The sequence below is a fragment of the Ovis aries genome, chromosome 13, assembly GCF_016772045.2.
Source record: "Ovis aries strain OAR_USU_Benz2616 breed Rambouillet chromosome 13, ARS-UI_Ramb_v3.0, whole genome shotgun sequence".
Taxonomy (NCBI): domain Eukaryota; kingdom Metazoa; phylum Chordata; class Mammalia; order Artiodactyla; family Bovidae; genus Ovis; species Ovis aries.
The window spans coordinates 11,275,497-11,301,460 of NC_056066.1; the positions used below are offsets into that span (position 1 = coordinate 11,275,497).

The window sequence follows — 25,964 nt, forward strand, 5'->3', positions numbered from 1 at the left end:
ATCAAGGTGTCTCAAAACAACTGAGGGTCCTTCAGAAAGTGTAATAATGTAAGCTTTGCCTCCCCTTCCCCACCATCTCTAAAAGAACTTAATTCCTTGAAATCTAGTGAGACAGTCATTTTTGCATTGTACGTGTACATTCTGTAACATTTTTTCTTGTGCATTTACTGCTCTGGTTTTGGTAAAGCATTCCATAGGCTTGGAATTTGAAGAGCATTTCCTATAACAAGGAAAAATGTAAATAACTCCTGAGAACTGACAGAGACAGAATTATGCCTATTTCTTAGAAAATGGACTTCACGGCAGCCTTCTCTGCAAGATATGAAAACAACAGTCAAACAAACGCATAAACACAGCTAGTGGGAAGCTGCTGTACGGCACAGGGAGCTCAGCTCGGTGCTCTGTGATGTCCTGGGGCGGGGAGGGGATATACGGATACATATGGCTGATTCACGTCATTGTGCAGCTGAAACTAACACAGTATTGTAAAGCAATTATATTCCAACAAAAAACAACAGCAGGAAAAGGTGCCAAGAGAAATTTGATTTCCTAGAAGCCTGGTCTGAGGTGCATTTAGCAGTTTGATAAAAGCCTCACAATATTTCAAGAGGAAAAGTGAGACTACGTAACCCCCAGGGTGCAAAGCAAATCTAGAACACAGAACAAGACAGTTGGGCAGAGTTCCTTATTTTGTCTTTCAGTAAAATATCTGCACCATCCAAGACCAACAGACATTTCTGATCTCCAGGAGGAACCGTCTAGCAGGAAATCTCTGTAACCTTCAATACCAGGAATCCCAAACTCCTTTCTGCTGTAAAAACATAAGCCTACTTAAACAGCTTATCACAATCCCTTTCTTCCTTCATGCCCTCTTATAGCCTCTACACTTCTGTTACCCAAGACCTTTACTGCCTATTCAAATTCTAATTTCTAGTTTTTCTCAGCTCTGGTACTTAAAAGTCAGCATTCTGCAATTAATATTACTTACCACCTTTAGAAGTATCATTGTCGCCTCTTTGAAAAAGTGTAGTTGCTCAGTCATGTCTGACTCTTTGCAACCCCATGGACTATAGCCTACCAGGCTCCTCTGTCCATGGAATTTTCCAGGCAAGGGTACTGGAGTAGGTTGCTATTTCCTTCTCCAGAGGATCTTCCCAACCCAGGGATCGAACCTGGGTCTCCTGCATTGAAGGCAATGGTTTACCATCTAAGCCACCAGGGAAGCCACAAGAGAAGGTTTGCCTGCTGAAACCCAGGACTGAACCAGGGACCTTTAGATCTTCAGTCTAACACTCTCCCAACAGAGCTACTTCAGCTCCACAGAGTATGAAATTCTCTAGGTCAGAGACTATATTATTTCTATATCCTTCACAATGCAAACCCAGACCATGAGAAAGCACTCAGTGATCGCATACTGTACTTGAAGCATTGTGAAATGGCATTGTGAAGCACTGTGAAGACTCTGAACTGAACTGAACTGAACTGAAATAGGCAATAGCAGAATAGAAATAGATAGATATTGTTTAGTTGCTCAGTCGTGTCCAATTCTTTGTGACCCCATGAATCGTAGCACGCCAGGCCTCCCTGTCCATCACCAACTCCTGGAGTTCACTCAAACTCACGTCCATCGGGTCAGTGATGCCATCCAGCCATCTCATCCTCTGTCGTCCCCTTCTCCTCCTGCCCTCAATCCCTCCCAGCATCATAGTCGTTTCCAATGAGTCAACTCTTCGCATGAGGTGGCCAAAGTATTGGAGTTTCAGCTTCAGCATCATTCCTTCCAAAGAAATCCCAGGGGTGATCTCCTTCAGAATGGACTGGTTGGATCTCCTTGCAGTCCAAGGGACTCTCAAGAGTCTTCTCCAACACCACAGCTCAAAAGCATTAATTCTTCAGTGCTCAGCCTTCTTCACAGTCCAACCCTCACATCCATACATGACCACAGGAAAAACCATAGCCTTGACTAGATGGACCTTTGCTGGCAAAGTAATGTCTCTGCTTTTGAATATGCTATCTAGATTGGTCATAACTTTCCTTCCAAGGAGTAAGCGTCTTTTAATTTCATGGCTGCAATCACCATCTGCAGTGATTTTGGAGCCCAAAAAAATAAAGTCTGTCACTGTTTCCACTCTTTCTCCATCTATTTCCCATGAAGTGATGGGACCAGACGCCATGATCTTCATTTTCTGAATGTTGAACTTTAAGACAACTTTTTCACTCTCCTCTTTCACTTTCATCAAGAGGCTTTTTAGTTCCTCTTCACTTTCTGTCATAAGGGTAGTGTCATCTGCATATCTGAGGTTACTGATATTTCTCTCAACAATCTTGATTCCAGCTTGTGCTTCTTCCAGCCCAGCGTTTCTCCTGATGTACTCTGCATAGAAGTTAAATAAGCAGGGTGACAATATACAGCCTTGACGCACTCCTTTTCCTATTTGCATCCAGTCTGTTGTTCCATGTCCAGTTCTAACTGTTGCTTCCTGACCTGCATACAGGTTTCTCAAGAGGCAGGTCAGGTGGTCTGGCATTCCCATCTCTTTCAGAATTTTCCACAGTTTATTGTGATCCACACAGTCAAAGGCTTTAGCATAGTCAATAAAGCAGAAATAGGTGTTTTTCTGGAACTCTCTTGCTTTTTTGATGATCCAGCGGATGTTGGCAATTTGATCTCTGGTTCCTCTGCCTTTTCTAAAATCAGCTTGAACATCTGGAAGTTCACGGTTCACGTACTGCTGAAGCCTGGCTTGGAGAATTTTGAGCATGACTTTACTAGCATGTGAGATGAGTACAACTGTGCGGTAGTTTGAGCATTCTTTGGCATTGCCTTTCTTTGGGATTGGAATGAAACCTGACCTTTCCCAGTCCTGTAGCCACTGCTGACTTTTCCAAATTTGCTGGCATATTGAGTGCAGCACTTTCACAGCATCATCTTTTAAGATTTGAAATAGTTCAACTGAAATTCCATCACCTCCACTAGCTTTGTTCGTAGTGATACTTCCTAAGGCCCACTTGACTTCACATTCCAGGATGTCTGGCTCTAGGTGAGTGATCACACCATCATGATTATCGTGGTCGTGAAGATCTTTTTTTTTATAGTTCTTCTGTGTATTCTTGCCACCTCTTCTTAATATCTTCTGCTTCTGTTAGATCCATACCATTTCTGTCCTTGATCGAGCCCATCTTTGCATGAAGTTTTCCCTTGGTATCTCTAATTTTCTTGAAGAGATCTCTAGTATTTCCCATTCTGTTGTTTTCCTCTATTTCTTTGCACTGATTGCTGAGGAAGGCTTTCTTATCTCTTCCTGCTATTCTTTGGAACTCTGCATTCAGATGCTTATATCTTTCCTTATTTTAGCTAAGTACATTTATTCATCTATTCCCTAATTAAACGCTTGAGAGTCTGTTGGCAGCTGGAGAAGTGGTGATGGAATCCCTAAGTGACCGTCCACATTTACTGGCTGATTCCCAGTTTCCCCACTAACACTTCTGTGGCTGGAGGCAGACGATGCTACTTATACTAAGTTAGTACATTACCATCAAGGCTTGAAATAGAACAAGAGAAAAATTTCCTCATTTTCTTTGGAACTTAACCACATAGCTCCCCATGGGTCTGCTTATTATTCTTGGCTACATACAACACAATTCTAGGCCTTCCACATGGGGATAGGGTCAAGTACAGCAGAAAAATAGAAAACCATAATGTTTATACGGATGAGTGATCTACAGGAATGTTCATTTCCGTGTTATTTAAATCAGAACAAAATTTAGAAATAGCCTAATGAGATAAATCACATTGCAGAAGGGTATCTTCAGATGTCAGGAAATGTACAGAGTGTTAAAGTGCAAGGTACAGAGCAGGAGGTATTTACACGAACCGGTTATTTTTATTTTTATGAACCCAATGGGGGGAAATCTAGAAGGATAAACTTCAACACAGAAATGGTGACTATACCCAAGTAATGGGATATATATGATTTTCTTTAAGCATATAAGCAAATTTTCTAAAATGATCCTGAATAACTTTTAAGTTAGAAAAAAAGTGTGTGTGTGTGTGTGTTTTAATTTTAAAGAGAAAGCAGATCAGGAGGAACATTCTCCCAAAATAAGAGGCATTTTGACAAAATTCACAGTTTTATCTGGCTGCTCAGTTCCTGGTAAAATATGCTCTCAAGGATGATGTTCTACTGGCCTTATAAAGGGAAATAACAGTACACACACATTTTGATCCATTTTTCCAAATTTTGTCTCCTGAAATATATGTATGGTAGATGAACAGATGTCGCACCTTTTCCCTTTCACAAAGCACTGCTTTGTTAAGCAAGTCACACACTACTTAGAATCCTTGTTATAGTAGTTAAACTGAATTCTAAAAAGCGAGCAAGAAAAACCAGAAGTAAGGCCCTTTCCCCAGTCAACTGCATTAGAAAATGCAAGTTTCCTGCATTTTTCCAAACAAGAAAACTTGTTTCTTTCCAAACAAGTTTCTTCCCCTCTCAACAACTGTGAAAGGCTTGCTTAGTTGGATGGAGGGTGGACTCAAAAAAGAAATAAATACATGGAGTGGGCGCCCCGTGTCTCCTGTTCTGCAGGAGCACCCAGACCTACTGGCTGAGGGTGTAGAGATGAAGGACCATCTGGGCAGAAGCCTTACCTTGGTCTGGAATGTGCAGAACATGTGTGTTAAGAACGGATGCTCCCAGGCCAAGGAGAGGACCCTCTTCTCTACCATTGTGCACTCCACGTCATCGTCCATCAAAACCACATCTTTCTTTAAGGCTTTTATTGCGAAAAATTGATTGGTTTTCTTGAACTCTGCTAGGAAGACCTGGAAGGAATCAGAAGAAGCAGGGTTATTTTAGAATTTGGATTGACACTTGATAAAGAAGACTCATGATGTGCATGAGAGAGAGGTACTGGGGGAGGAAACAGAATTAATTCTCCAATCCTCCTCTATCCCCTTTATGAAGACAAACCGAGTTTTACTGGCGTGGGATGCTATTAACAGCTTCATCCACTCTACCTTTCAAAGGGTTTCACAAAATCAGATGGGTTATTCTCAGCCCCTGGAAAGACTCTATTTAAAGTGGAATCTAGGAAAATTGTATACATGAACCTATTTGCAAAGCAGAAACAGACACACAGATGTAGAGAACGAAGGCATGGACATCAAGGGGGATGGATTAGGAGGTTGGGATTGATACACACACACTACTATGGATAAAACAGATAACGAATGAGAACCCACTATATAGTTGAAGGAACGCTACCCAATGCTTGGACCGAAATGGGAAGGAAATCCAGAGAAGAGGGGATACGTGTACATGTATAGCTGATTCACTTTCCTATACAGCAGATACGCAACACTGTAAACCAGCTATACGCCAATACAATTTTTTTTAAAGTGTCCTGTCTGCCCAGAGACCTAAGTTTATAAAAAAAAAACAATCAGAGAAAAATGTGTATTGAGGAAGCAGCAGCAAGCAAGGAAGAGGAAGACTTGACTGCTTTTGAAATAATCAACAAAAATGAGCATAAAACCTTATTCCACATTTTACCCACTTTTTCAAGGCCAAAAAGCATACGTGAGAAATATAACTGTCCTGATGTACTTAAAGAATGCACAGCGTTTCCTCTGATGGCACAGACACTAACATTATCTTCAAGACCTACTATGTGCCAGACATTCTGCTACAGGCTTTACACATGCTATCTAATTTTAGTACCTGTTTAATTCTTGGTTCAGAACGCTCTGCAATACAGATAGTAATAATAAAAGAAACCTAGGGTCAAAGGGTAACTATCTCAAACTCACAAAGCTACTCAGTGGAAAATCTGACTCCAAAGCTGACTTTTTCCACTCAGTTTCAGGCATCTTATAAGACAGGACACCAGACGGCTTAGAGTGGAGGGTTGCTCCAACCTGTATTCTTGCAGATGATGCAGCCACAGGCAACTGATAGAAGTGAGGGCACGGCCTGTGGAGTCAGAAAGCCACAGCTCTGGCCTCATTTCACAGACATTTACCAGCTGTGGGAATGTGGGCTCACAAAGCAACCTCCCTGGGCTTCGGTTCCCTAATGTGGAAAAGCCATAACTATCACCACACTGCTGACTTACAGGACTGTTGCGAAAATCACACACCAGGTGGGGAAGCGACTCGCGAACTCTAAAATGCTTTCTGAATGACAGTTATTGGAATCTGAAACCAGAACGAATATATGTAACAAAACAGAAGCAGACTCACGGATATAGAGAACAAACCAGTGGGTTCCAGTCGGGGGGAGGGCCAAGACAAGGGCATGGGATTAAGAGGTACGAACTGCTCTGTGTAAAATAAATAAGCAGCGGCGATATTTGAATCTCATGGTGAAACAGAGCCATTATTCTGTGATAACTTTAGAATCCAGTCTATAAAACTACTGAATCATTATGTCACAACACATCTGCCGCTAATATAATACGGTGAATCAACTATACTTCAAAACTCCCACTCATCACTTGTTTCTTTTAGTGACTTCTGAGGAATGCTGAAGTTCATGAAGACACACCAGGAGTGGAAAATGCATGTGTCTATGTTTAAAATAATACAGTGCAGACACATAGCTTTGGGGGTAGCTGGCTTGATAGAGAGGGCAGAGCTTAGATGAGAATTCAGGCATGAAGGTGAAAGTGTGAGTCACTCAGTTGTGTCCAACTCTCTGCGACCCCACAGACTGTAGCCCACCAGGCTCCTCTGTCCATGGAATTCTCCAGGTGAAAATACCAGACTCGGTAGCCATTCCCTTCTCCAGGTGATCTTCCCAACCCAGGGATCGAACCCATGTCTCCTGCCTGGCAGTCAGAATCTTTACCATCTGAGCCATCAGGGAAATAATGTGCATAACCCCAGAAAACATGCCATTTATTCTCCTGGGCCTAAAATCAATGGAGAACCAAAACAGGCTACCATTTTGGTGAGGAACCATATCTATAGAGTGAAAAAAAAAAAAAAAAAAGAAAAACAAGAACAAATTTTGGAGTTCAAGAAAAGGAAATATATTCTGCTTTGGGGCTCCCCTCTCTCACTGGGGCCCCACAGTGCAGTCCCCTCGGGGTCCAGGGATCTGGGATTCTGATGGGGAGGAGCTTAGTCACAGAGCCGAGGCTACTGAAGCTCTCAGCTGTCCATTGGGTTATTTACTAAGGCAGGTAGGTTTAACTTAAGGCTGTGTTAACCTTGTTGAGAAGTAGAAATCTACCCAGAAAACAAAGAAAAACATTTCTATAACAATTAGAAATCCTCTTTTGGTAATTGCTTCTTTCAATAAAACATTCCTCCAAACCAGCCTTAAACTAAGAAGTCGAAAAGGCAATCTCTATCTCTATAATGTCCTGTCAATTTTTGGTAACAGGCTATCATGGCACATTAATTGATGCTACATTTTAATGAAGACTGGCTGTAAAACTGCCTATTGCACTCAGAATAACACAAGTGAGCCTGCGATGGTTCGTGCTATTGTGGAAACAAACTAATAGCTATTGGCTACAGTTGGCAGGGCAGAGTGGGTTTTGCCAAAGGCGATTCCTTGGTATTAAACCCGACCCCTACTAGCAATACAAAGTCATTCAGCTATGGCAAGACCTAGGTGCATTTCATCTTGTTTATTATTAAACTGGGTAAGTTTTACAGCCCAAGTCTGGTGAGCAGGTGCTGAGCATAATGCTGGCCTTGGTTGCACAAATTCATGGAACAGTAGTCTCTGGCTAAAATTCTCCAAGAAGTGACATCCAATATAAATAAAAAAACAACTGCTGCTGCTGCTGCTGCTGAGTCGCTTCAGTCGTGTCCAACTCTGTGCGACCCCATAGACGGCAGCCCACCAGGCTCCCCCATCCCTGGGATTCTCCAGGCAAGAACACTGGAGTGGGTTGCCATATCCTTCTCCAATGCAGGAAAAGTGACAAGTGAAAGTGAAGTCACTCAGTTGTGTCCAACTCTTAGCGACCCCATGGACTGCAGCCCACCAGGCTCCTCCATCCATGGGATTTTCCAGGCAAGAGTGCTGGAGTGGGGTGCCATCGTGAGATATCCTTAATAGCCAATATAACGTAAAAGCCTGTATTCCATGACATTCCTCTTTATAATCACTGACTTGACAATCTTCTCGTCACTGATAGTTGATTATAATTTCTTAGACTATGTTTTCCTCCTCCTCCTCCTCGCCCCCCGCGATAGAGAGCCCATACGTTGAGTGAGTGGCAGGAATAATTGAGAGGAGGGACTCCTCTGTGAAACTTTTCCTAAGACACTCAAGTTATGGCTGTAATTCTGGGCTGCACTGTGTCCCTTCCAGATAATTCCATGGACAGGCTCCTCTGGAATCTTCCTGACCCAGTGATCAAGCCTAGATCTCTCGCATTGCAGGTAGATTCTTTACCATCTGAGCCGCCAGGGGAGCCTTAATAATTCATATGCTGAAGTCCTAAACCCCCAGCACCTGAGAGTGTGACCTTATTTGGAGACAGGGTCTTTACAGAGATGATTATGTTCAAATGAGGTCATTAGGATGGGCCCTGATGCCATCGAAGTGGCATCCTCATAAGAAGAGGGAATCGGGACACAGAGCAATGGCCGTGTGAGGACACAGGGAGAAGACAGCGTCTACACCCGGGAAGGAGGGAGGCCTCAGGAGGGACAGCCCTGTCCACACCTTGACCCAGGATGTCCAGCCTCCAGAACTGGGAGAGATACATTTCTGCTGTTGAAGCTGCCCTCCTCTGTGGTGTTTTATTCCAGTAGCCCTAAGCTAAGACAAGACTGAGAAAAAAATCATAAGGAAAGTAAAACCACACTCTGGGTTGAAGAAAGGAGCAAAACAACAACAAAACCACCAATGAAACAAAAATATCTATGAGACAGGAACTGGCCGGGGCACCTCCCCGCTTCATTGGCGTCCAAAGATACCACGCTCAGAAGCTGATGGGATGAACACCTTCAAAGTGAGATGGCTGGAGCTGTTTTTCCCCAGGGAGCAGAGGCTGCTGCTCCCAAGAGCTCCCTGTGCTTAGTCGCTCAGTTGTGTCCGAGGCTGTGCGACCCCGTGGACTGTAGCCTGCCAGGCTCCTCTGTCCATGGGGATTCTCCAGGCAAGAACACTGGAGCGGGTTGCCACACCCTCCTCCAGGGATCTTCCCAACCCAGGGATAGAACCCAGGTCTCTTGCTTTGCAGGCAGATTCTTTACTGTCTGAGCCACCAGGAAGCCCCTGGGTCCCTTTTGATTCAGACCTCTCTCTGCCCTCTAACATACATCACATCACATCACATCCTGGCTCCCGCCCAGGAAGCCTCTCTCTGCACACCCATGCCTCATTTTGGTCCCACCAGCTCAGTTCCACTGGCCAGAGCTTTGCTTCTCAGTTTCTGTCATCTGGCCCACAGAATCCTACATACAGTATCATACCTTGCCAAAACTTCCTTTCCCCAGCATTTTGTGCAAGGTGAAGTCCTCGATTTTTAGTTTCACACGTAGAGAACTTCTTTCTTTGTTCGGCTCAGGTTCTGGACGATCGCATGCTTTCTCCATCTCTTCCAAGGGAGACTCCCAGGAGATCCCCTGAGGCTCTGAAAATGATAAGCCAGGGGTTAAAAGGAAACAAGGAACAGCGGAGCATCTTCCTAGCTATTCTGAGAACCTGCTTTCTTTTTCATATCCTGTTCTGAAGTTTCATCCGCAACAGCTCAGAAAGGGGTTCCTGCAGGGCAAAAGGAGCACCTCCTGCCTGGAAGCCTGAAATCTGGGGGGTGGACCATGTCTCTTTATGGGACAGACTGGGGGAAATGTCAGGTTAAGAAACATTCCAACCAGCAAAAGACAGATCTCTGCAGCAGAAACAAGCACTTTAGATAATGCCAGATCATGGACATATAGGGATTTTAGCTGAACTGGAGGGAAAATGACTCCCCATTGCTTGCATGGCTTGCAGGCATAACGGCATCAATTTCTGTGACCTACCATGTAGGGAAGAAGAACTGGATAGCAGATCACTGAAGGCCCGAATGGAATCATTCACCACAGTCTTCAGGTTAAGATGCTGCCTATTTTGATTGTCTCTGAGACATGGTTTACCCAGAGACCTTTCCCAAGTCTAATCCAAACACTTCTTTAAAAAAATTTACAGACAATTTATTCCTCACCCCATGCCAGAGAAGTTGTAGACCAACTTTCCTGGAACCTTGCTCCCACCCTCTTAGAACATTTCTTTTCTTAAAGTTGAAATATACTTGACATATCACATTGTGCTAAGTTAACACGCATAACATGTTGATTGACACATTTATCTACTGTGATATCACTTGATGGCACCTCATAGCACATAATTATCCTATCCTTTTTGTGGTTGGAATTGTGTGTGTGCTCAGTCATGTCCAACTCTTTGAGACTCCATGGACTGTAGCCTGCCAGGCCTCTCTGTCCATGGAATTTTCCAAGCAAGAATACTGGAGCAGGTTACCATTTCCTGTTCCACGGGATCTTTCCCATCCAGGGACTGAAGCTGCATCTCCTGTGTCTCCTGCCTTGGCAGGAGGATTCTTTACCACTCCAGGTTTGTCTTTACCACTCTAGGTTTGTCTTGCATATTCTACGTCCAAGGAAAATAAGTATTTTATAATATATGTTGAAGCTATTCAGAATCACATGTATACATATAGCTGAGTCCCTCCGCTGTTCACCTGAAACTGTCACAACATTAATTAATTGGCTATACCTCAATACAAAATGGTTTTGGTGTTAAAAAAATAAAAATCGAGAACCACACAGTCACAACCTCTCAAAAAGCACCTTCCAACAGGAGGCTGGATGAGCTTCCATAATATCATAAAATGTTAAGGATGTTGGCTATTCTTCCCCATTCTAATCTTAAACTTTCCAGTAAAGTCTCAAAGTACAGAATAAGATGGTCTGTGGTATTTCTACCTTAGTGCTCTATGGAGGATTCAGTTTTGTAGAACAGTCAGACCATGGCAGGGAATAACATTCTAAAATTCTAAGGAAAAGTTTGCCATTATTTCTGAGAATATTGCCATTATTTCAGAGGAACCCCATCTTCTTACCCCCACCCCAACGTCCCACAACCCCATCCACTTCCAAAGCTTTTCTAGTGGGCTGTACTTTGGTTTTACTTCTAGAAGTAGAAGCCTCTTTGTGGGGGGCTAGGTCGGTAATTTCTAACTAGAAAAGAATCATTCATCAGGCCAGGTAAAAGGAGGCTTTAACCCAGAAAGTCTTAGAGAAAGTGTCAGTTGCTCTGTTGGGTCCGACTCTTTGTGACCCCGTGGACTGTAGCCCGCCAGGCTCCTCTGTCCATGAGCTTCTCCAGGCAAGAATACTTGGAGTGGGTGGCCATTCCCTTCTCCAGGGAAACCTTCCCCACACAGGGATCAAGCCCGGGTCTTCTGCATTCCAGGCAGATTCTTTACCTTCTGAGCCACCAGGGAAGTCCTGGACTCAGGTTAATGAAGATGAATTACTGATGACAATTCCACTGTGAATAGGGATAGCTACCTTTTTTCCCTGGTCCTGGTACGTACGGCGGCTTTGCTTCACCTTTTATGGAGCACGGGAGACCAATTTCAACTGGACCTTCTCTGAAGATGTGCTCAGAATCTCTTAAGCAGCGAGCCTGGGTTACAAACAAGGAGTCAGACTACCCACCTACCCACTCAACCACAGACGGGACCATGCATGCCGCTGTCCACGGTCCCGAAGCCATTTCAGATCCCTGAATACGTAGGATAACCGAACCTCTCCTCCTCAGCACTCTCTTAGGATCCCGTACCCTGTGAACGTCTATTATATTTTATGCACCAGCAGAGCGTGCTCACTTCCTTCATATTTTCTGGGGGCCCACTGGTTTTTCCCACACTCCCCACTACGCTCAGTCACAAATAGGAATCAAAGACCAATGGATGGAAAAATAGCTCAAGTAGGCAAAGCCAAGTCTTTAAGATTTCTTTTTTTTTTTTTTTTTTTTTAAGAGCGGACAATTTTTAAAGTCTTCCTTGAAGCTGTTACAATATTACTTCTGTTTTATGTTTTGGTTTTTTGGGGCAAGGCATGTGGGATCCTAGCTCCCTGACCAGGGATCAAACTCACACTTCCTGCACTGGAAGGTGAAGTCTTAACCTCTGGACCACCAGGGAAGTCCCAAAGCCAAGTCTCAAAGAGGGTTTGTTCACAGATGTGAGGATTCAGCACGCTACTGAGCGGAAAGGCAAAGCTGCCTCGGATTCAGTGTTTTGGGGGCATTTTGGAGATGATTTCAGCAAATGTTTTTCCCACCAGCTATTACATAGTCATCTTATACAGGTATAAAGCCAGCAGTGAATCCTCAATAATTTTAATGAATACATTTGTTTGTGTCCCTGCTCATTCCATGAAGAATTTAAGCTCTTACAAAGATCCACACAAGTGAAATGCATTAAACAAACATCTCAAAGTGGGGATGTGGACATGCAGATGAAAGCCAGGGTCAAGGCAAGAGCTTGGAAACAGATTCCAGATTTCCCCATACAGTTGTTACAAGTCCAAGAGTGAAGGGACTGAAATAGTCCTTGTTGAAACTGCGGGCACTTGTCCCCTAAAAGCCATTCCTACCTGCTGAGTGCTCTCGATCATTGCCAGCGCTTCAGCCATCAGCTTCTGGTTTATACCACAAAGGTTGGCCACCTTCGTCTGGCATCTGTGATGCACATTCATGCCACATGCTGAAAGAGAAGCAACGCCGTGAGCAAGGGCGACAGAACCAACTTCCAGACACTCTGAACACGATCTGTTTTGGGTGCAGGTATGTCCTACAGACAATTGGCAAACCTCCAGCACCATCTTCCCCACAGAGGGAGACGCTGAAGACAGATATTAGGGCGGTGCTCTTATTATGCCACCAAGCATCCACCTCTGCTTCACTGAGATACTCATGCACCTGGCAGGTGCCTTTTGGCATGATGCTGGGACACGACTGCTGCTCGAGGCTGAGCCAGAGCCTTGTTGATGGCAAGGAAGGCTGCCGCCCATTTGTGTGCACAAACTGAGCACAGTGATTGGCCTCCAAAAGGTGTTCACCAAATACAACTTTTCTTTCATCTTTCAAAATGTTATTGAAATATTTAGATGATACTTTAGCTGTCTTTACCTTTAGTTTTCACTAGATAAACAGGCCGTTCACAATAAAACAAAATAGCATTTTCTATGTAAGTAAGTATAAACCATAGATAGTTGTAAAAAAAACCCATCAGAAGTGAAATCTTCAGTACAGTGAAGATGCTACTTATAATGGCCTCTGTCCTCTGAACCCTGTCTGATTTACTTGACTCTTCCTGGCTCCCAGATGCAGGCTTTATGTTGGGCGGCCCCAGCTCCCATTTCCTACCCATCACTGGAAGGGAGAGAGAGGGAGGCAGTTAGCAGGGATTGAGCATCTATCTTACTGTTTAAAAGTGTACCAGATCTAAGCTCCTCTCTGATGTGCCGTGCAGAAAGGCTCCCTGCCCACCAGGATCAAAATGTCAGATGCCTGTTACGAACCTAGTAGGTGATAACTGAATCTCTGTGAGTGCAAACAGTTCCTCTGATGACTAATTTCATGCGAATTTCAGCAGCCAGAGGAAGGAGACAGGATCAGGATAAGAGGTGACCGTACGTACTTAGGCAGGAGGCTTACAGGAGAGCAAGAAGAAGAGAGAGGGAGGCAGAGACACGGGGAGACCCAGGGGAGAGAGTGGGAGGTGGAGACGCAGACAGGGGCATGAGGAGGGAGTAGACAGCACCCCGCCTCGCAGGGTTCCAGCAAGAACAGAAAATGACTTGGGGGGAAGGAAGTTGGGGGGAGAAGAGGGGAGAAGAGAAGGAGGGAAAGTAAGGAAGGCCAGAGGCCAGGAAATGAAAGAAGAGAATGGAACAGAGAAGAAAGAATGTTGAGAAATGAGGGGACAGAGCAGGGCGTGGGAGCCGTGGAATAATGCCAAGGAATCCTAGCGGGAGTTCTGAGCTCAGAGGCAGCAGCCACTGCTGGGATGAGCGTGGCCTCTGCAGGCGGGGTGATGGGCTCCAGGGAAGAAAACCCCGATGTCCAAGACCATCAGACTCAAGGTGCCATGAGGTGTGGATTTGATCATTCCTGAAACCCTCCAGCTACCTGTTGCCTGTGAACTCCTAAAGACACTCCACACAATGCCAGACCACCCACCCACGGACTGTTGAGCAGGGGTAGACAGGATAGTATGTGGTGGTCCCTTGGGCAGCAGAGGTTTCTCTGGTTCAGATGAATTTTGACTACCTGTGGGTTTGCCTTCAGCAATGAGTTGAAAACCCTAACATCTCCTGCCTTCCTTAAGATGTCACTCCAGGCTCCACCAGACCTGCAGATACACCTGGGATGTGGATAAGGAGGCATCTAAGGGTGATCTTCCTGCTTAGGTCAGCCCCCTTTATCACTTAAAAGACCCAACACACATTAGCCAGTGGCATAAGTTAAAATGGGGTCACCCACAAAAAATAAAGTGGCTTCTATGTTTAATCAGTGGGCTTCCCAGGAGGCGCTAATGGTAAAGAACCTGCCTGCCAATGCAGGAGATTTAAGAGACACGGGTCTATCCCTGGGTTGGGAAGATCTCCTGGAGGAGGGCTGAGGAACCTACTGTAGTAGTCTTGCCTAGAGATTCCCTTGGACAAAGGAGCCTGGCACGCACCTGTCCATGGGGTTGCAAAGAGTCAGACATAACTAAAGTGACTTAGCAAACACGCATGTTTAATCAATATCCTAGGATAAACCATAATGGAAAAGAGTGTGTAAAAAATGCATATAAAGTATGCACATTATATAATGTGTGTGTGTGTCTGTAACTGAATCATTTTGCTGTATAGAAGTAATTAACAAAACAGTGTACGTCAACTATACTCCAATAAAAATTTTTTAAATTGAGAATAAAATGCTCCCTGCTGAGTGGGGCACCTTTGCTTTGAACACTTATCTAGGCTCTGTCCCCTCTCAGCCCCACTCCAAAGGCAGAAGGGCTCTGATAGTTTGTGTTGGAATTTTTCCTCCCTACCCCCTAAGCCTGGTGAAATGGCATCTCAGTTTCTAAAGGTTATTGCCTTAGCAACCTGGGCTTTTAGAGCAAGAAAGCCGTCTGGCTTTTTCTCTGGTTAGGCTGAATAACTGGATGGGTAAAAGGGAGTGAGCTCGGGCTCTATGGTCAGGTCACCTGGAGGAGGCCATGCTGTCAGAGCTGGGCTGCTCCCTGCGCGGGCTTCCCCGGCGGCTCAGATGGCAAACAATCTGCCTGAGTACAGGAGACCTGGGTTCAACTGCTGGGTCAGGAAGATCCCCCAGAGAAGGGAATGGCAACCCGCTCCACTCTTCTTGCCTTGGAGAATTCCATGGACAGAGGAGCCTGGTGGGCTACAGTCCATGGGGTCACAAAGAGCTGGACGTGACTCAGTGATTGACACTTCCAACATTTAAACTGTGCAGCTGGAGTTCACAGCACACTCTGGGGACAGGTGTGCCAGCTTCAGTAAGCCAGAGAATTTTTCCATACAGGACTTTTCAGCAGCCCAGCAGATGTACCAGGCTCATCCTCGATGGGGCCACAGACAGAATGGTCCTTGCTGGTTCCAGGGAGAGTGGCAGGGGCATGGCCGGAGCTGCCAGAGTCAGGAAGGGACAGGCCAGGGCAGGGGACCAGTCAGGAGCCTGCCGCCTCCTTGCTCCGAAGGACTGGGTGCCTCAGACAGCACCAGGCCAGGAGCCTGGACAAGGGACCTGAATATGCACTTCTCTGGGAAATAAGACACGGGGTGGTGGCAGGTGGAAGGGAAAGAACAGCAGTGGCTTGTTATCCGAGAACGTCTCTTTCAGGACCACGGGGCTCTTCCGGGCTAGCTGAACAAGCCAGTCATCTTCATCTTCCCTCCCTCCCTCATCCTCTCATCAAAGCTGAAAATCCACCCCCCTGGAGGTTCAGTAGGTGGGGACCCCAAGCACCTTTCGCGTGGGACTCACCGTCACACTTGAGTCCTTGCCTGGCCAGGCCCCACAGCAGGGTCCCACAGTGCTCACAGAAGGTTGGGCTCTTGTAATTGTAGACCTTAAATCTGTGCGGCATGTCGATTTTGAACCTCTCCTTGTGGAACTGAAAGGGAACAAGAGAGTGTGATGGTTTGTGTGTCTCTGGGTTCCCCACTTGTCATTTCTCTAGCAGAGACTTTTGCAGAATGAACAGAATAATAAAAACATTGCAGTGATGTGTATTGGAAGTCACGATTTTTACTTGTCAAGCCTTATAGTCATGTCCAGTGAAGACAGGAAGCCATTAGCTGTTCTGGGTCAAGGGCATGAGATACTCGTTTCAGGTAACCTGGAGATAGCTGAAGTCTGCCGCCTCTGGGCAGATGGGTTAATATTTCAGGAAGGAGACCAGAGTTATTTGTTTAAATGGGAGTTATATCAACGGACTTCCCTTCCTAATTTAATGTAAATTTTTCCTTTTCTCTTTCAACCTAGAACTGGTGCTTTCACCTTTGGAAGCTATTATATAATGCCTCCTCTAGAGGCATCGGTTCATCAGTGTGAGGAGTGGGGAGACTTTTCACGCTGGTTAGATATGAACAGAAGAGACGAGGCTCAGAGAACAGTTCAGCCAGGTGCTGGGACGAACATGTCACCTGTGCTGCCTTTTACACGTGCAATATCTCACACAGTCCTCAAAACAGCTCATTTGAAGCAGCCTCTGTTAGGATTTTGATTTGATCTATGGGGAGATTAAACACGGAGAGGGCAAGACACTAGTTCTGGGTCTCAGTAACAACTGTTACTGAAGAGGAAAGTGTTTTGGGGATATTGACGCGCCTGGAAAAATTTAAGAATTGTGCATTATGAACAAGGATTAAGGAGTTGTTGGACTTCCCTGGTGGTACAGTGGATAAAAATCCACCTGCCAGTGCAGGGAACATGGGTTTGATCCCCAGTCTGGGAAGATTCCACATGCCGTGGAGCAACAAAGCCCATGCACCCCAACTACTGAAGCCTGCAAACCTAGAGACCATGCTCTGCACAAAGAAAAGCCACCACAATGAGAAGCCCTGAGCGCCGCGGCTAGAGAGTGGCCCCTGCTCTTGGAAACGAGAGAAAGCCCACACGCAGCAACAAAGACCCAGTGCCACTAAAAAAGAAAAGAATTTTTTAAAAAGTCCTTTAAAAAGGAATTCGTGGGCTGTTAAAGACAATGTCAGGATGAAATCATCGTATTTCAGACAAAGGCGAATCTCGGTCCGTACCATAGTTTCTCGGCTGTTGATAGCTGATCCTGTGCACTTTGCTATTACTTTATCGATACACTTCTTGTGAATTGCTGCATTACATTCTGAAAAGAAATAACTACAGCTTGAGATTTTCAGAAGTTAAGGGACAGCTAAACCAAAGGAACGATGCTAGTACAACAGAAATCCTTCTCACTTACGTCGACACTGGTAGCCTTGTTTGTTCAGACCCCTGCAATAAAGCATATGTTTAAATATGCATATGGACGTTAGAGGCCACTGTAGTACCAAACACAAAAACATTGACAAGATGAACAAGCTCTCATAGCTTCCTGCTCTCACATAGCGTTTTCTGATCAGCAGCCCTCGTATGTTATTAGCCAAGAGTGTTAAGGTGTGCTCTTATTTTGACCTGCTTTGTGAAAAGCCTGAACATTCAGTAAATGAGTTGTTCATTTCCTTTTCATTTGCATATTTCCCAAACAAACAGGCAGACAAAAAAAAATGTCCCACCAGAAATGGATCACAGGCTCCTGCTGGCAAATTTCCATGTCGACACTTAAAATTTTTCACTGTCTTACTAAGTTCAGTTCAGATAAGCAAAGAGATCCATATAACACTTTATTTCCTCTTTCTGAGTATCTGAGAACATTTGCAGCTAATAAATTCTCAACCTTAAGACTGATTCTGTTCACATTCACTATTAGATAGGAAGGAGCTCAAGTCATTAGAGGAAGACAGTCGATGGAAATCCACCAAAAGTCTACCCGACCTCTGGATACCCTGGTTAAGCCAGAGGTTGTGCATTAACAAATCCTGCAAGAACCCAAAGGACTGAAGACCCCAAAAGAGTGGGGGAGGCTGAAACAAGAGATAGGAGTCATTCTGAGTCTCCAGTCTACCGTAGCCTTCGCTGCTGTGGTTACTGAGGCTTGAACCAATCTCTGTTCGGGGGCTGTTTAAGACACCCAAGAGCCTTGTAAACACAGAAACCCATCAGCTCCAATGGGTAAGTGTTGCCTTCTGCAGACATTTAGTTAGCACAGTTGGGTTGTCGAGCTGGTGGCAGTTTTGACTATGAAACTCTGCTTACAATAAAGATCTCTCCCTCTTCTGTCCCTCCCCACTCACCCCTAGAAGCTTCCCATGTAATTGGAAACCAGAGTTTCCTTGAAATCTTTCTTAAGGGAGCTGGATTCCTCATGCTATAGGAGCTCTATTATGAAAATATTCTCTAGAATCACATCATTTGAGCCTTCTCAATCCAGGTGAGGCCACTGGAAATTCTCAGGTAGTACCTATTCCCGTACACTCCCGCAAGGTGGAACATGCCAGGCCTGGTGGATTAAGAAGATGCATCATGGGACTTCCCCGGTGGTTCAGGGTTTAAGAATCTGCCATGCAATGCAGGGGACAGGCGTTCAGTCCTTGCTCAGGGGTCTAAGATCCCACAGGCCTCAGAACAACTAAGCCTGTGCTCTGAAACCTGTGTGCCATAACTAAGACCCAACACAGCCAAATAAATAAACAAACAAAAGAAGTGACACAAGGCATAACCTGAAGCTTGGCGTCACACGCGAGTTACCATACCAGACAAATTCATGGCAGACGGAGCAAAACGTGGGCTGTGGGAAGAAGGTGGCCGTGAACTCATGGCACTTGACGTGGTGGACTTTGGCCTGCTTGATGGCTCCTCGGCGGTGATGTAGAGCAAAGAAGCCATCGGTCTCGAATTCGTTCATGTCCTTTGTGTCTGCAGGAAGAGGGCAGGGACGGTGACCTTCTGCGAAATGGCTGTCACAGCTGGGGGTGAGCAGCGCAGGGGTGGGAAACGGGGAAGGGGCAGAGATGGATGAGGACCTAGACAAGCTTTGAGACCATTAGCATCCCAAGTACTGGGTTGGGCTAAACGCCTATTTGGGTTTTTTCTAAAAGATGTTATGGACATTTTGGCCAACCCAGTATTTCTGAAGTTTGGTACAGTACGAAGTGTCTTTCCTTAGTCCCATAACAGAATTATCAGATGGTGTCCTGTTCCAGGATTGGAACAACAAGGCTGGAATCTTGGCTCAATCCTTCCATCCTCTTTCACGACACTGAGCTATATCCTCTCTCAATTTTTAAAACCAGAAATTGGAACATTTAAGGTATTTATTGACCTTTCCTTGTCACTGTCAGTGATGAGTCAGCCAGAAAAGGCAGGAAGTGGCAAATACTTTGCCTGTAATTCTAAAGAATAATGTGGTACTGAACAGTAAGTTGGAAACTATATATATATATTTTTTAGGTCCCAGAAAATTTTATATCTGGTTGTTTATAGACAAAAAATGTAGACAGGCAGGAGCTGGCCAGATTTCTGAAGGCAAAAAAGCTTTGGGAAGTTGTTTATGCTTTGGTTCCTGAAGCCAATGGGAATCAGATGCACCAGCCATAAAACTATACAGGTCAATGTGGAAAGGGCCGGAAAGGAACGGATGACTGTAATTAAAAAGTGTCTAGATAATCCTGGCTGGTACCTAGTCATCTACATCAAATCACGTTCACATTTCTTCAGTTTACCATGGGCTCTGGGTGCTGGTGAAGGTACTCTGAGTAGTAACTGTCCACAGTACCCACAGCTTCCAAAAGGCTGGAAGAAGTCTGAGAAATACCGGTGAGAATATTCGCCCTGGCCGAAGCCCAGGTCCCCCAGCCAAAACACACAATAGCAAGGTAGTTATGATTGACCAGTACGATGGGCCCTCCAGCGTGCATGGGAGAGTGCATGGTAAAGGAGGCGGAACACAGCTGCCGTCATCACTAAAATACGGATAACGAATTGATGATTCAGTTCCTGCAACTGCGATTCCAAGTAGATTCTTGGATTACTTAGTCTACTTATTTTTTAAATTACAAAAAATGAAGGTTTGGCAAGGATAAGGGGCTCCTGTTTCACAAATGAAGAGAGTTAACAATATTTAAACCCAATTGTTTCCCTTCCGGGTAAGCCATGGCAGTGGCTGGACAACACACTCGAGGCAAGTGATCCTGCCGGAGTATCTTAATTTCCCCACCCCTTTTCAGGGCCAAGCTGGAAGCACACTGGGTAGACAGGGCCGGGGGAGGGTCACGGAGGTGGAGACCCTCCTCCACCGTCCAGCCTAGTGCCAGCACCCATTTCAAGACTGAAGTCTTCTCTCCAAGAGTCCATGGGTCTGTTTTATGGAAACCCCAAACTCTCAGATAAAACGTCACTCTGCTGTACACCTGAAACTAACACAGGATTGTAACTCAACTCTACTCCAAGGAAGATAATAATCAAGCATCCCTAAGAAAGACTTCCTTACACGGCTGAGGACTTTGCCTGATACTTAAAGGATAGGCGATTTAGGTCTTTTTTTTTTTTAAAGGAACTGTGCTGGAAATAAAAAGGCTTGGTGAATTCGGGGTTAGATTTAGGGTCACCGAGGCAACTGCCTTCTCCTATAGGCTCTGGTTTAAGTGTAGAGATCTATTTACAACTCGGGACCGGCACAGGAGGCCATTTGTCGGGAAGCTCTGATTCATTTCTATTTTGGTGCTGATGAAATAAAAGGAAATAAAGCATAAAATTACTTTCGAACTCAGGGAGGGAGGTGAATTATTCTGGGAACTCTATCCATAATACTGTGAAAAATATACAAATATAACCATGTAACAATTACATGGTGGTGGTTTAGTTGCTAAGTTGTGTCTGACTCTCCTGACCCCAAGGACTACAGACCACCAGGCTCCTCTGTTCGTGGGATTCTCCAGGCAAGAATACTGGCATGGGTTGCCATTTCCTTCTCTAGGAGATCTTCCCGATCCAGGAATCGAACCTAAGCAGATTCTTTACTGACTGAATAGTCAGTAAAGCTATTATAATAGTCCGGACTATATACAACTATATGTTTATAAATATAAAATAGTCTGTGTATTAGAACACTGTACATTTAAAAATATGTCAGAGACTGCAGGTAAGTAATTCATTCCCTTGCTCCTTGCTATAATTCCTTTATCCTCTGATCATTTCAATCCTTATAAGAAAGTAAATGTATAAAAGCTCAGAATTTTAAAAATTCTCCTTGTAATTACTGTTTATTTCTGAAGTAATTTGGCCTTCCGTTTGTACATTGGCTTGAATAAGCTCACTGATCTTTATATAGTTGGTTATTTATTTTATAGCAATGGTGCCTAATCTATTTGTTTAACCAATCACTTGCTTTTAGTCAATTAAGTCACACACTTCCTGGAGAGCTATGAGTGAACTGCTATGCAGGACAGTATAAAGAATTATGAGATGTCACCCCTAATTTTGAATGGGTAAGTCAGGGAGAAATGGCACTCACATGAAGAACAGACTAGGAGATAAAAACTCCCATATTTTTGGGAGGGAGGAAATGAAATTACAAAAGAGGCCATAAAGAGGCAGCTGAAAAATTAAGAGGAAAACTTGAATAATATTACATGAAGCAATATAAGAAAGAAAAGGTTTCTCAGCATTGACAGAGCGAGAGATGCCAAGGGAATTGAAGCTTAAGAAACAAACATTTGTTTTGAGGATTCATTCTTTTGGAGAACGCCATTTAGCAGATGGATTGAAAAATGAGCCAGATTCTTTGGGTTTAAGGGTTGATAGAGTAGTGAAGGAAAAAGGAGTAACATATTAAACTGTTTCTCAAGAAACGTGTCAGGGGATGAAAGGAAAGAAAGCCTTGTAGAGAAAAAAGGTTTAAAAAAATACCTTTAAACTGACAGATTGGGAGTGACATATATACACAGTTCAGTGCAGTCGCTCAGTCGTGTGCGACTCTGCGACCCCATGAATCGCAGCACGCCAGGCCTCCCTGTTCTTACCAACTCCCAGAGTTCACTCAAACTCATGTCCATCGAGTCAGTGATGCCATCCAGCCATCTCATCCTCTGTCGTCTCCTTCTCCTCCTGCCCCCAATCCCTCCCAGAATCAGAGTCTTTTCCAATGAGTCAACTCTTCGCATGAGGTGGCCAAAGTATTGGAGTTTCAGTTTTAGCATCATTCCTTCCAAAGAAATCCCAGGACTGATTTCCTTCAGAATGGACTGGTTGGATCTCCTTACAGTTCAAGGGACTCTCAAGAGTCTTCTCCAACACCACAGTTCAAAAGCATCAATTCTTAGGCGCTCAGCCTTCTTCACAGTCCAACTCTCACATCCATACATGACCACAGGAAAAACCATAGCCTTGACTAGACGGACCTTTGTTGGCAAAGTAATGTCTCTGCTTTTGAATATGCTATCTAGATTGGTCATAACTTTTCTTCCAAGGAGTAAGCGTCTTTTTTTTTCTTTTTTTATTGTTATTATTATTTTACAATATTGTATTGGTTTTGCCATACATCAACATGAATCCACCATGGGTACACACGTGTTCCCAATCCCGAACCTCCCTCCCACCTGGCTGCAATTACCATCTGCAGTGATGCTGGAGCTCAAAAAAATAAAGTCTGACACTGTTTCCACTCTTTCCCCATCTATTTCCCATGAAGTGATGGAACCAGATGCCATGATCTTCGTTTTCTGAATATTGAACTTTAAGCCAACTTTTTTACTCTCCTCTTTTACTTTCACCAAAAGGCTTTTTAGTTCCTCTTCACTTTCTGCCATAAGGGTGGTGTCATCTGCATATCTGAGGTTATTGATATTTCTCCCAGCAATCTTGATTCCAGCTTGTGCTTCTTCCAGCCCAGCGTTTCTCATGATGTACTCTGTATATAAGTTAAATAAGCAGGGTGACAATATACAGCCTTGACGTACTCCTTTTCCTATATGAAACCAGTCTGTTGTTCCATGTCCAGTTTTGACTGTTACTTCCTGACCTGCATATAGGTTTCTCAAGAGGCAGGTCAGGTGGTCTGGTATTCCCATCTCTTCCAGAATTTTCCACAGTTTATTGTGATCCACAAAGTCAAAGGCTTTAGCATAGTCAATAAAGCAGAAATAGATGTTTTTCTGGAACTCTCTTGCTTTTTTGATGATCCAGTGGATCTTGGCAATTTGATCTCTGGTTCCTCTGCCTTTTCTAAAACCAGCTTGAACATCTGGAAGTTCATGGTTCACGGACTGCTGAAGCCTGACTTGGAGAATTTTGAGCATTACTTTACTAGCATGTGAGATTATACAGTGGAAGTGAGAAATAGATTTAAGGGACTAGATCTGATAGACAGAGTGCTTGATGAACTATGGACAGAGATTTGTGACATTGTACAGGAGACAGGGATCAAGACCATCCCCACGGAAGAGAAATGCAAAAAAGCAAAATGGCTGTCTGGGAAGGCCTTACAAATAGCTGTGAAAAGAAGAGAAGCGAAAAACAAAGGTGAAAAGGAAAGATATAAGCATCTGAATGCAGAGTTCCAAAGAATAGCAAGAAGAGATAAGAAAGCCTTCCTCAGTGATCAATGCAAAGAAATAGAGGAAAACAACAGAATGGGAAAGACAAGAGATCTCTTCAAGAAAATTAGAGATACCAAGGGAACATTTCATGCAAAGATGGGCTCGATAAAAGACAGAAATGGTCTGGACCTAACAGAAGCAGAAGATATTAAGAAGAGGTGGCAAGAATACACAGAAGAACTGTAAAAAAAGATCTTCACGACCAAGATAATCACGATGGTGTGATCACTCACCTAGAGCCAGACATCCTGGAATGTGAAGACAAGTGGGCCTTAGAAAACATCACTACGAACAAAGCTAGTGGAGGTGATGGAATTCCAGTTGAGCTATTCCAAATCCTGAATGATGATGCTGTGAAAGTGCTGCACTCAATATGCCAGCAAATTTGGAAAACTCAGCAGTGGCCACAGGACTGGAGAAGGTCAGTTTTCATTCCAATCCCAAAGAAAGGCAATGCCAAAGAATGCTCAAACTATATACACAGTACTAGGTATAAAACAGGTAACTAATGAGAACCTACTATATAGCACAGAGGGGAAAAAAAAGAAGTAATCCATTTGGACTGTAGCCTGCAAGGCTCCTCTGTCGAATTCTCCAGGCAAGAATACTGAAGTGGGTTGACATTCTATTCTCCAGGGGATCTTCCTGATCCAGGGATTGAACGCAGGTCCTCTGCATCACATGCAGATTCTTTACCATTTGAGCCACCAGGACGTATGTTAGGACATATGTTAAATTGTTAGCCCTAGGACATAAGTTAAATTAACCTTCTGCTGTGTGACTCAGGGAACTAAAACCGGGGCTCTGTAACAACCTAGAAGGGTGGGATGGGGAGGGAGGTTCAAGAGGGAGGGAACATATGTACCTACGGTTGATTCAAGTTCATGCTTGTAGAAAACAATACAATACTGTAAAGCAATCATCCTTCAATTAAAAATAAATAAAATTTAGTGTGCATTCCAATTTACATTAGGTGCAAACAAATAGTTTTTGATTGTACTTATTCATGCATTGGAGAAGGAAATGGCAACCCACTCCAGCGTTCTTGCCTGGAGAACCCCAGGGACAGGGGAGCCTGGTGGGCTGCCGTCTATGGGGTCACACAGAGTCGGACACAACTGAAGCGACTTAGCAGCAGCAGCAGCAGCATACAAGGTACTTAGAATAGTCTAATTCACAGAGTCAGCAAGCACACTGGTAGATGCCTGGGGCTGTGGGGTGGATGGGTGGGGAGATGGGGATGGGAGTTCATGTTTAATGGGGACAGAGCTTCAGTTTAGGAAGGTGAAAAACTCAGGAGGGTGGGTGACGGTGAGAGCTGCTCAACAATGTGAATGGGCTTGGTGTCGTTGAACTGTACCGTTAAATATGGCTGAAATAGTATATATTATGTGACTTTTAGCACAGTAAAAAGGTTTTTAAAAAATATCTATTTCAAGTTGGAGAAGATAGCATAATTATGTACGTCTTGTCAATGAGGTGGAAACCAGAGAGGGAAGAAAACACTGAAGATGCCAGAGAGGAGGCAGGGCTGGTGTTACAGAGCCACCAGGGTCGACAGCCAGGACACCAGGAAGGGGGCTCCCTCAGAGGCCGAGAGCGGGAAGAGGCTCAGGGAGCAGCAGCTGTGCCCTGAAGCGCAGACGCCGGCGGAAGGCACGGGCTCTCCCAGCTCCACCACGTTAGTAGCTTCCTCAGCAACTCAGAAGGGCTATGGGAATATTTGAGACAGTCACTGAGTGGGAACCACAGGAAAAGAAAAGGCGTTTCCAAATGCCAGAGTGAGCCCACTGAACAGTTCAACACACATGCCCTAAGCCCCTCCTAAGTACTCAGTGAAGCAGGAAGATGAATGAAACGAGGCCATCTGCAGCAACATGGATGGACCCAGCGACGATCATACTAAGTGAAGTCAGACAGAGAATGACAAATATTACATGATATCACTTATATGTGGACACTAAAAAAATGATACAAAGGAACTTATTTAAGGAACAGAAATAGACTCACAGACTTAGAGAACAAACTTGTAGTTACCAAAGGAGAACGGCATGGAGGCATGAAACAGGAATGGGCTTAACATACATGCACAGACAGATACTCAACAAGGACCTACTGTACAGCTCAGGAAACTATACCCAGTATTTTATAATAACCTATAAGAGAAAAGGATGTGAAAGTATATATACATATGTGTGTGTGTGGGGGGTGCATATATATATATATATTCAGA

At 44.4% G+C, this 25,964-nt stretch overlaps 1 protein-coding gene and 1 non-coding gene across 10 annotated transcripts in view; both read right to left on the reverse strand.

Annotated features, from left to right (window-relative positions):
* Positions 1 to 25,964, reverse strand: part of PRKCQ (protein kinase C theta) — a 158,940-nt gene that overhangs the window by 57,437 nt on the left and 75,539 nt on the right. For all 9 annotated transcript variants that reach the window (XM_042230440.2, XM_060397178.1, XM_060397179.1 and 6 more), the window contains 8 exons: positions 18,890 to 19,052; positions 17,500 to 17,531; positions 17,318 to 17,403; positions 16,044 to 16,173; positions 12,638 to 12,747; positions 11,546 to 11,663; positions 9,443 to 9,603; positions 4,652 to 4,825 (listed from right to left, as the gene is read on the reverse strand). In XM_042230440.2, the coding sequence (XP_042086374.1) occupies positions 4,652 to 4,825; positions 9,443 to 9,603; positions 11,546 to 11,663; positions 12,638 to 12,747; positions 16,044 to 16,173; positions 17,318 to 17,403; positions 17,500 to 17,531; positions 18,890 to 19,052 (974 nt within the window). The remainder of the gene's footprint in view (positions 1 to 4,651; positions 4,826 to 9,442; positions 9,604 to 11,545; positions 11,664 to 12,637; positions 12,748 to 16,043; positions 16,174 to 17,317; positions 17,404 to 17,499; positions 17,532 to 18,889; positions 19,053 to 25,964) is intronic.
* Positions 1,244 to 1,316, reverse strand: TRNAF-GAA (transfer RNA phenylalanine (anticodon GAA)). The gene has a single exon. It is a non-coding gene; the product is annotated as a tRNA-Phe (tRNA).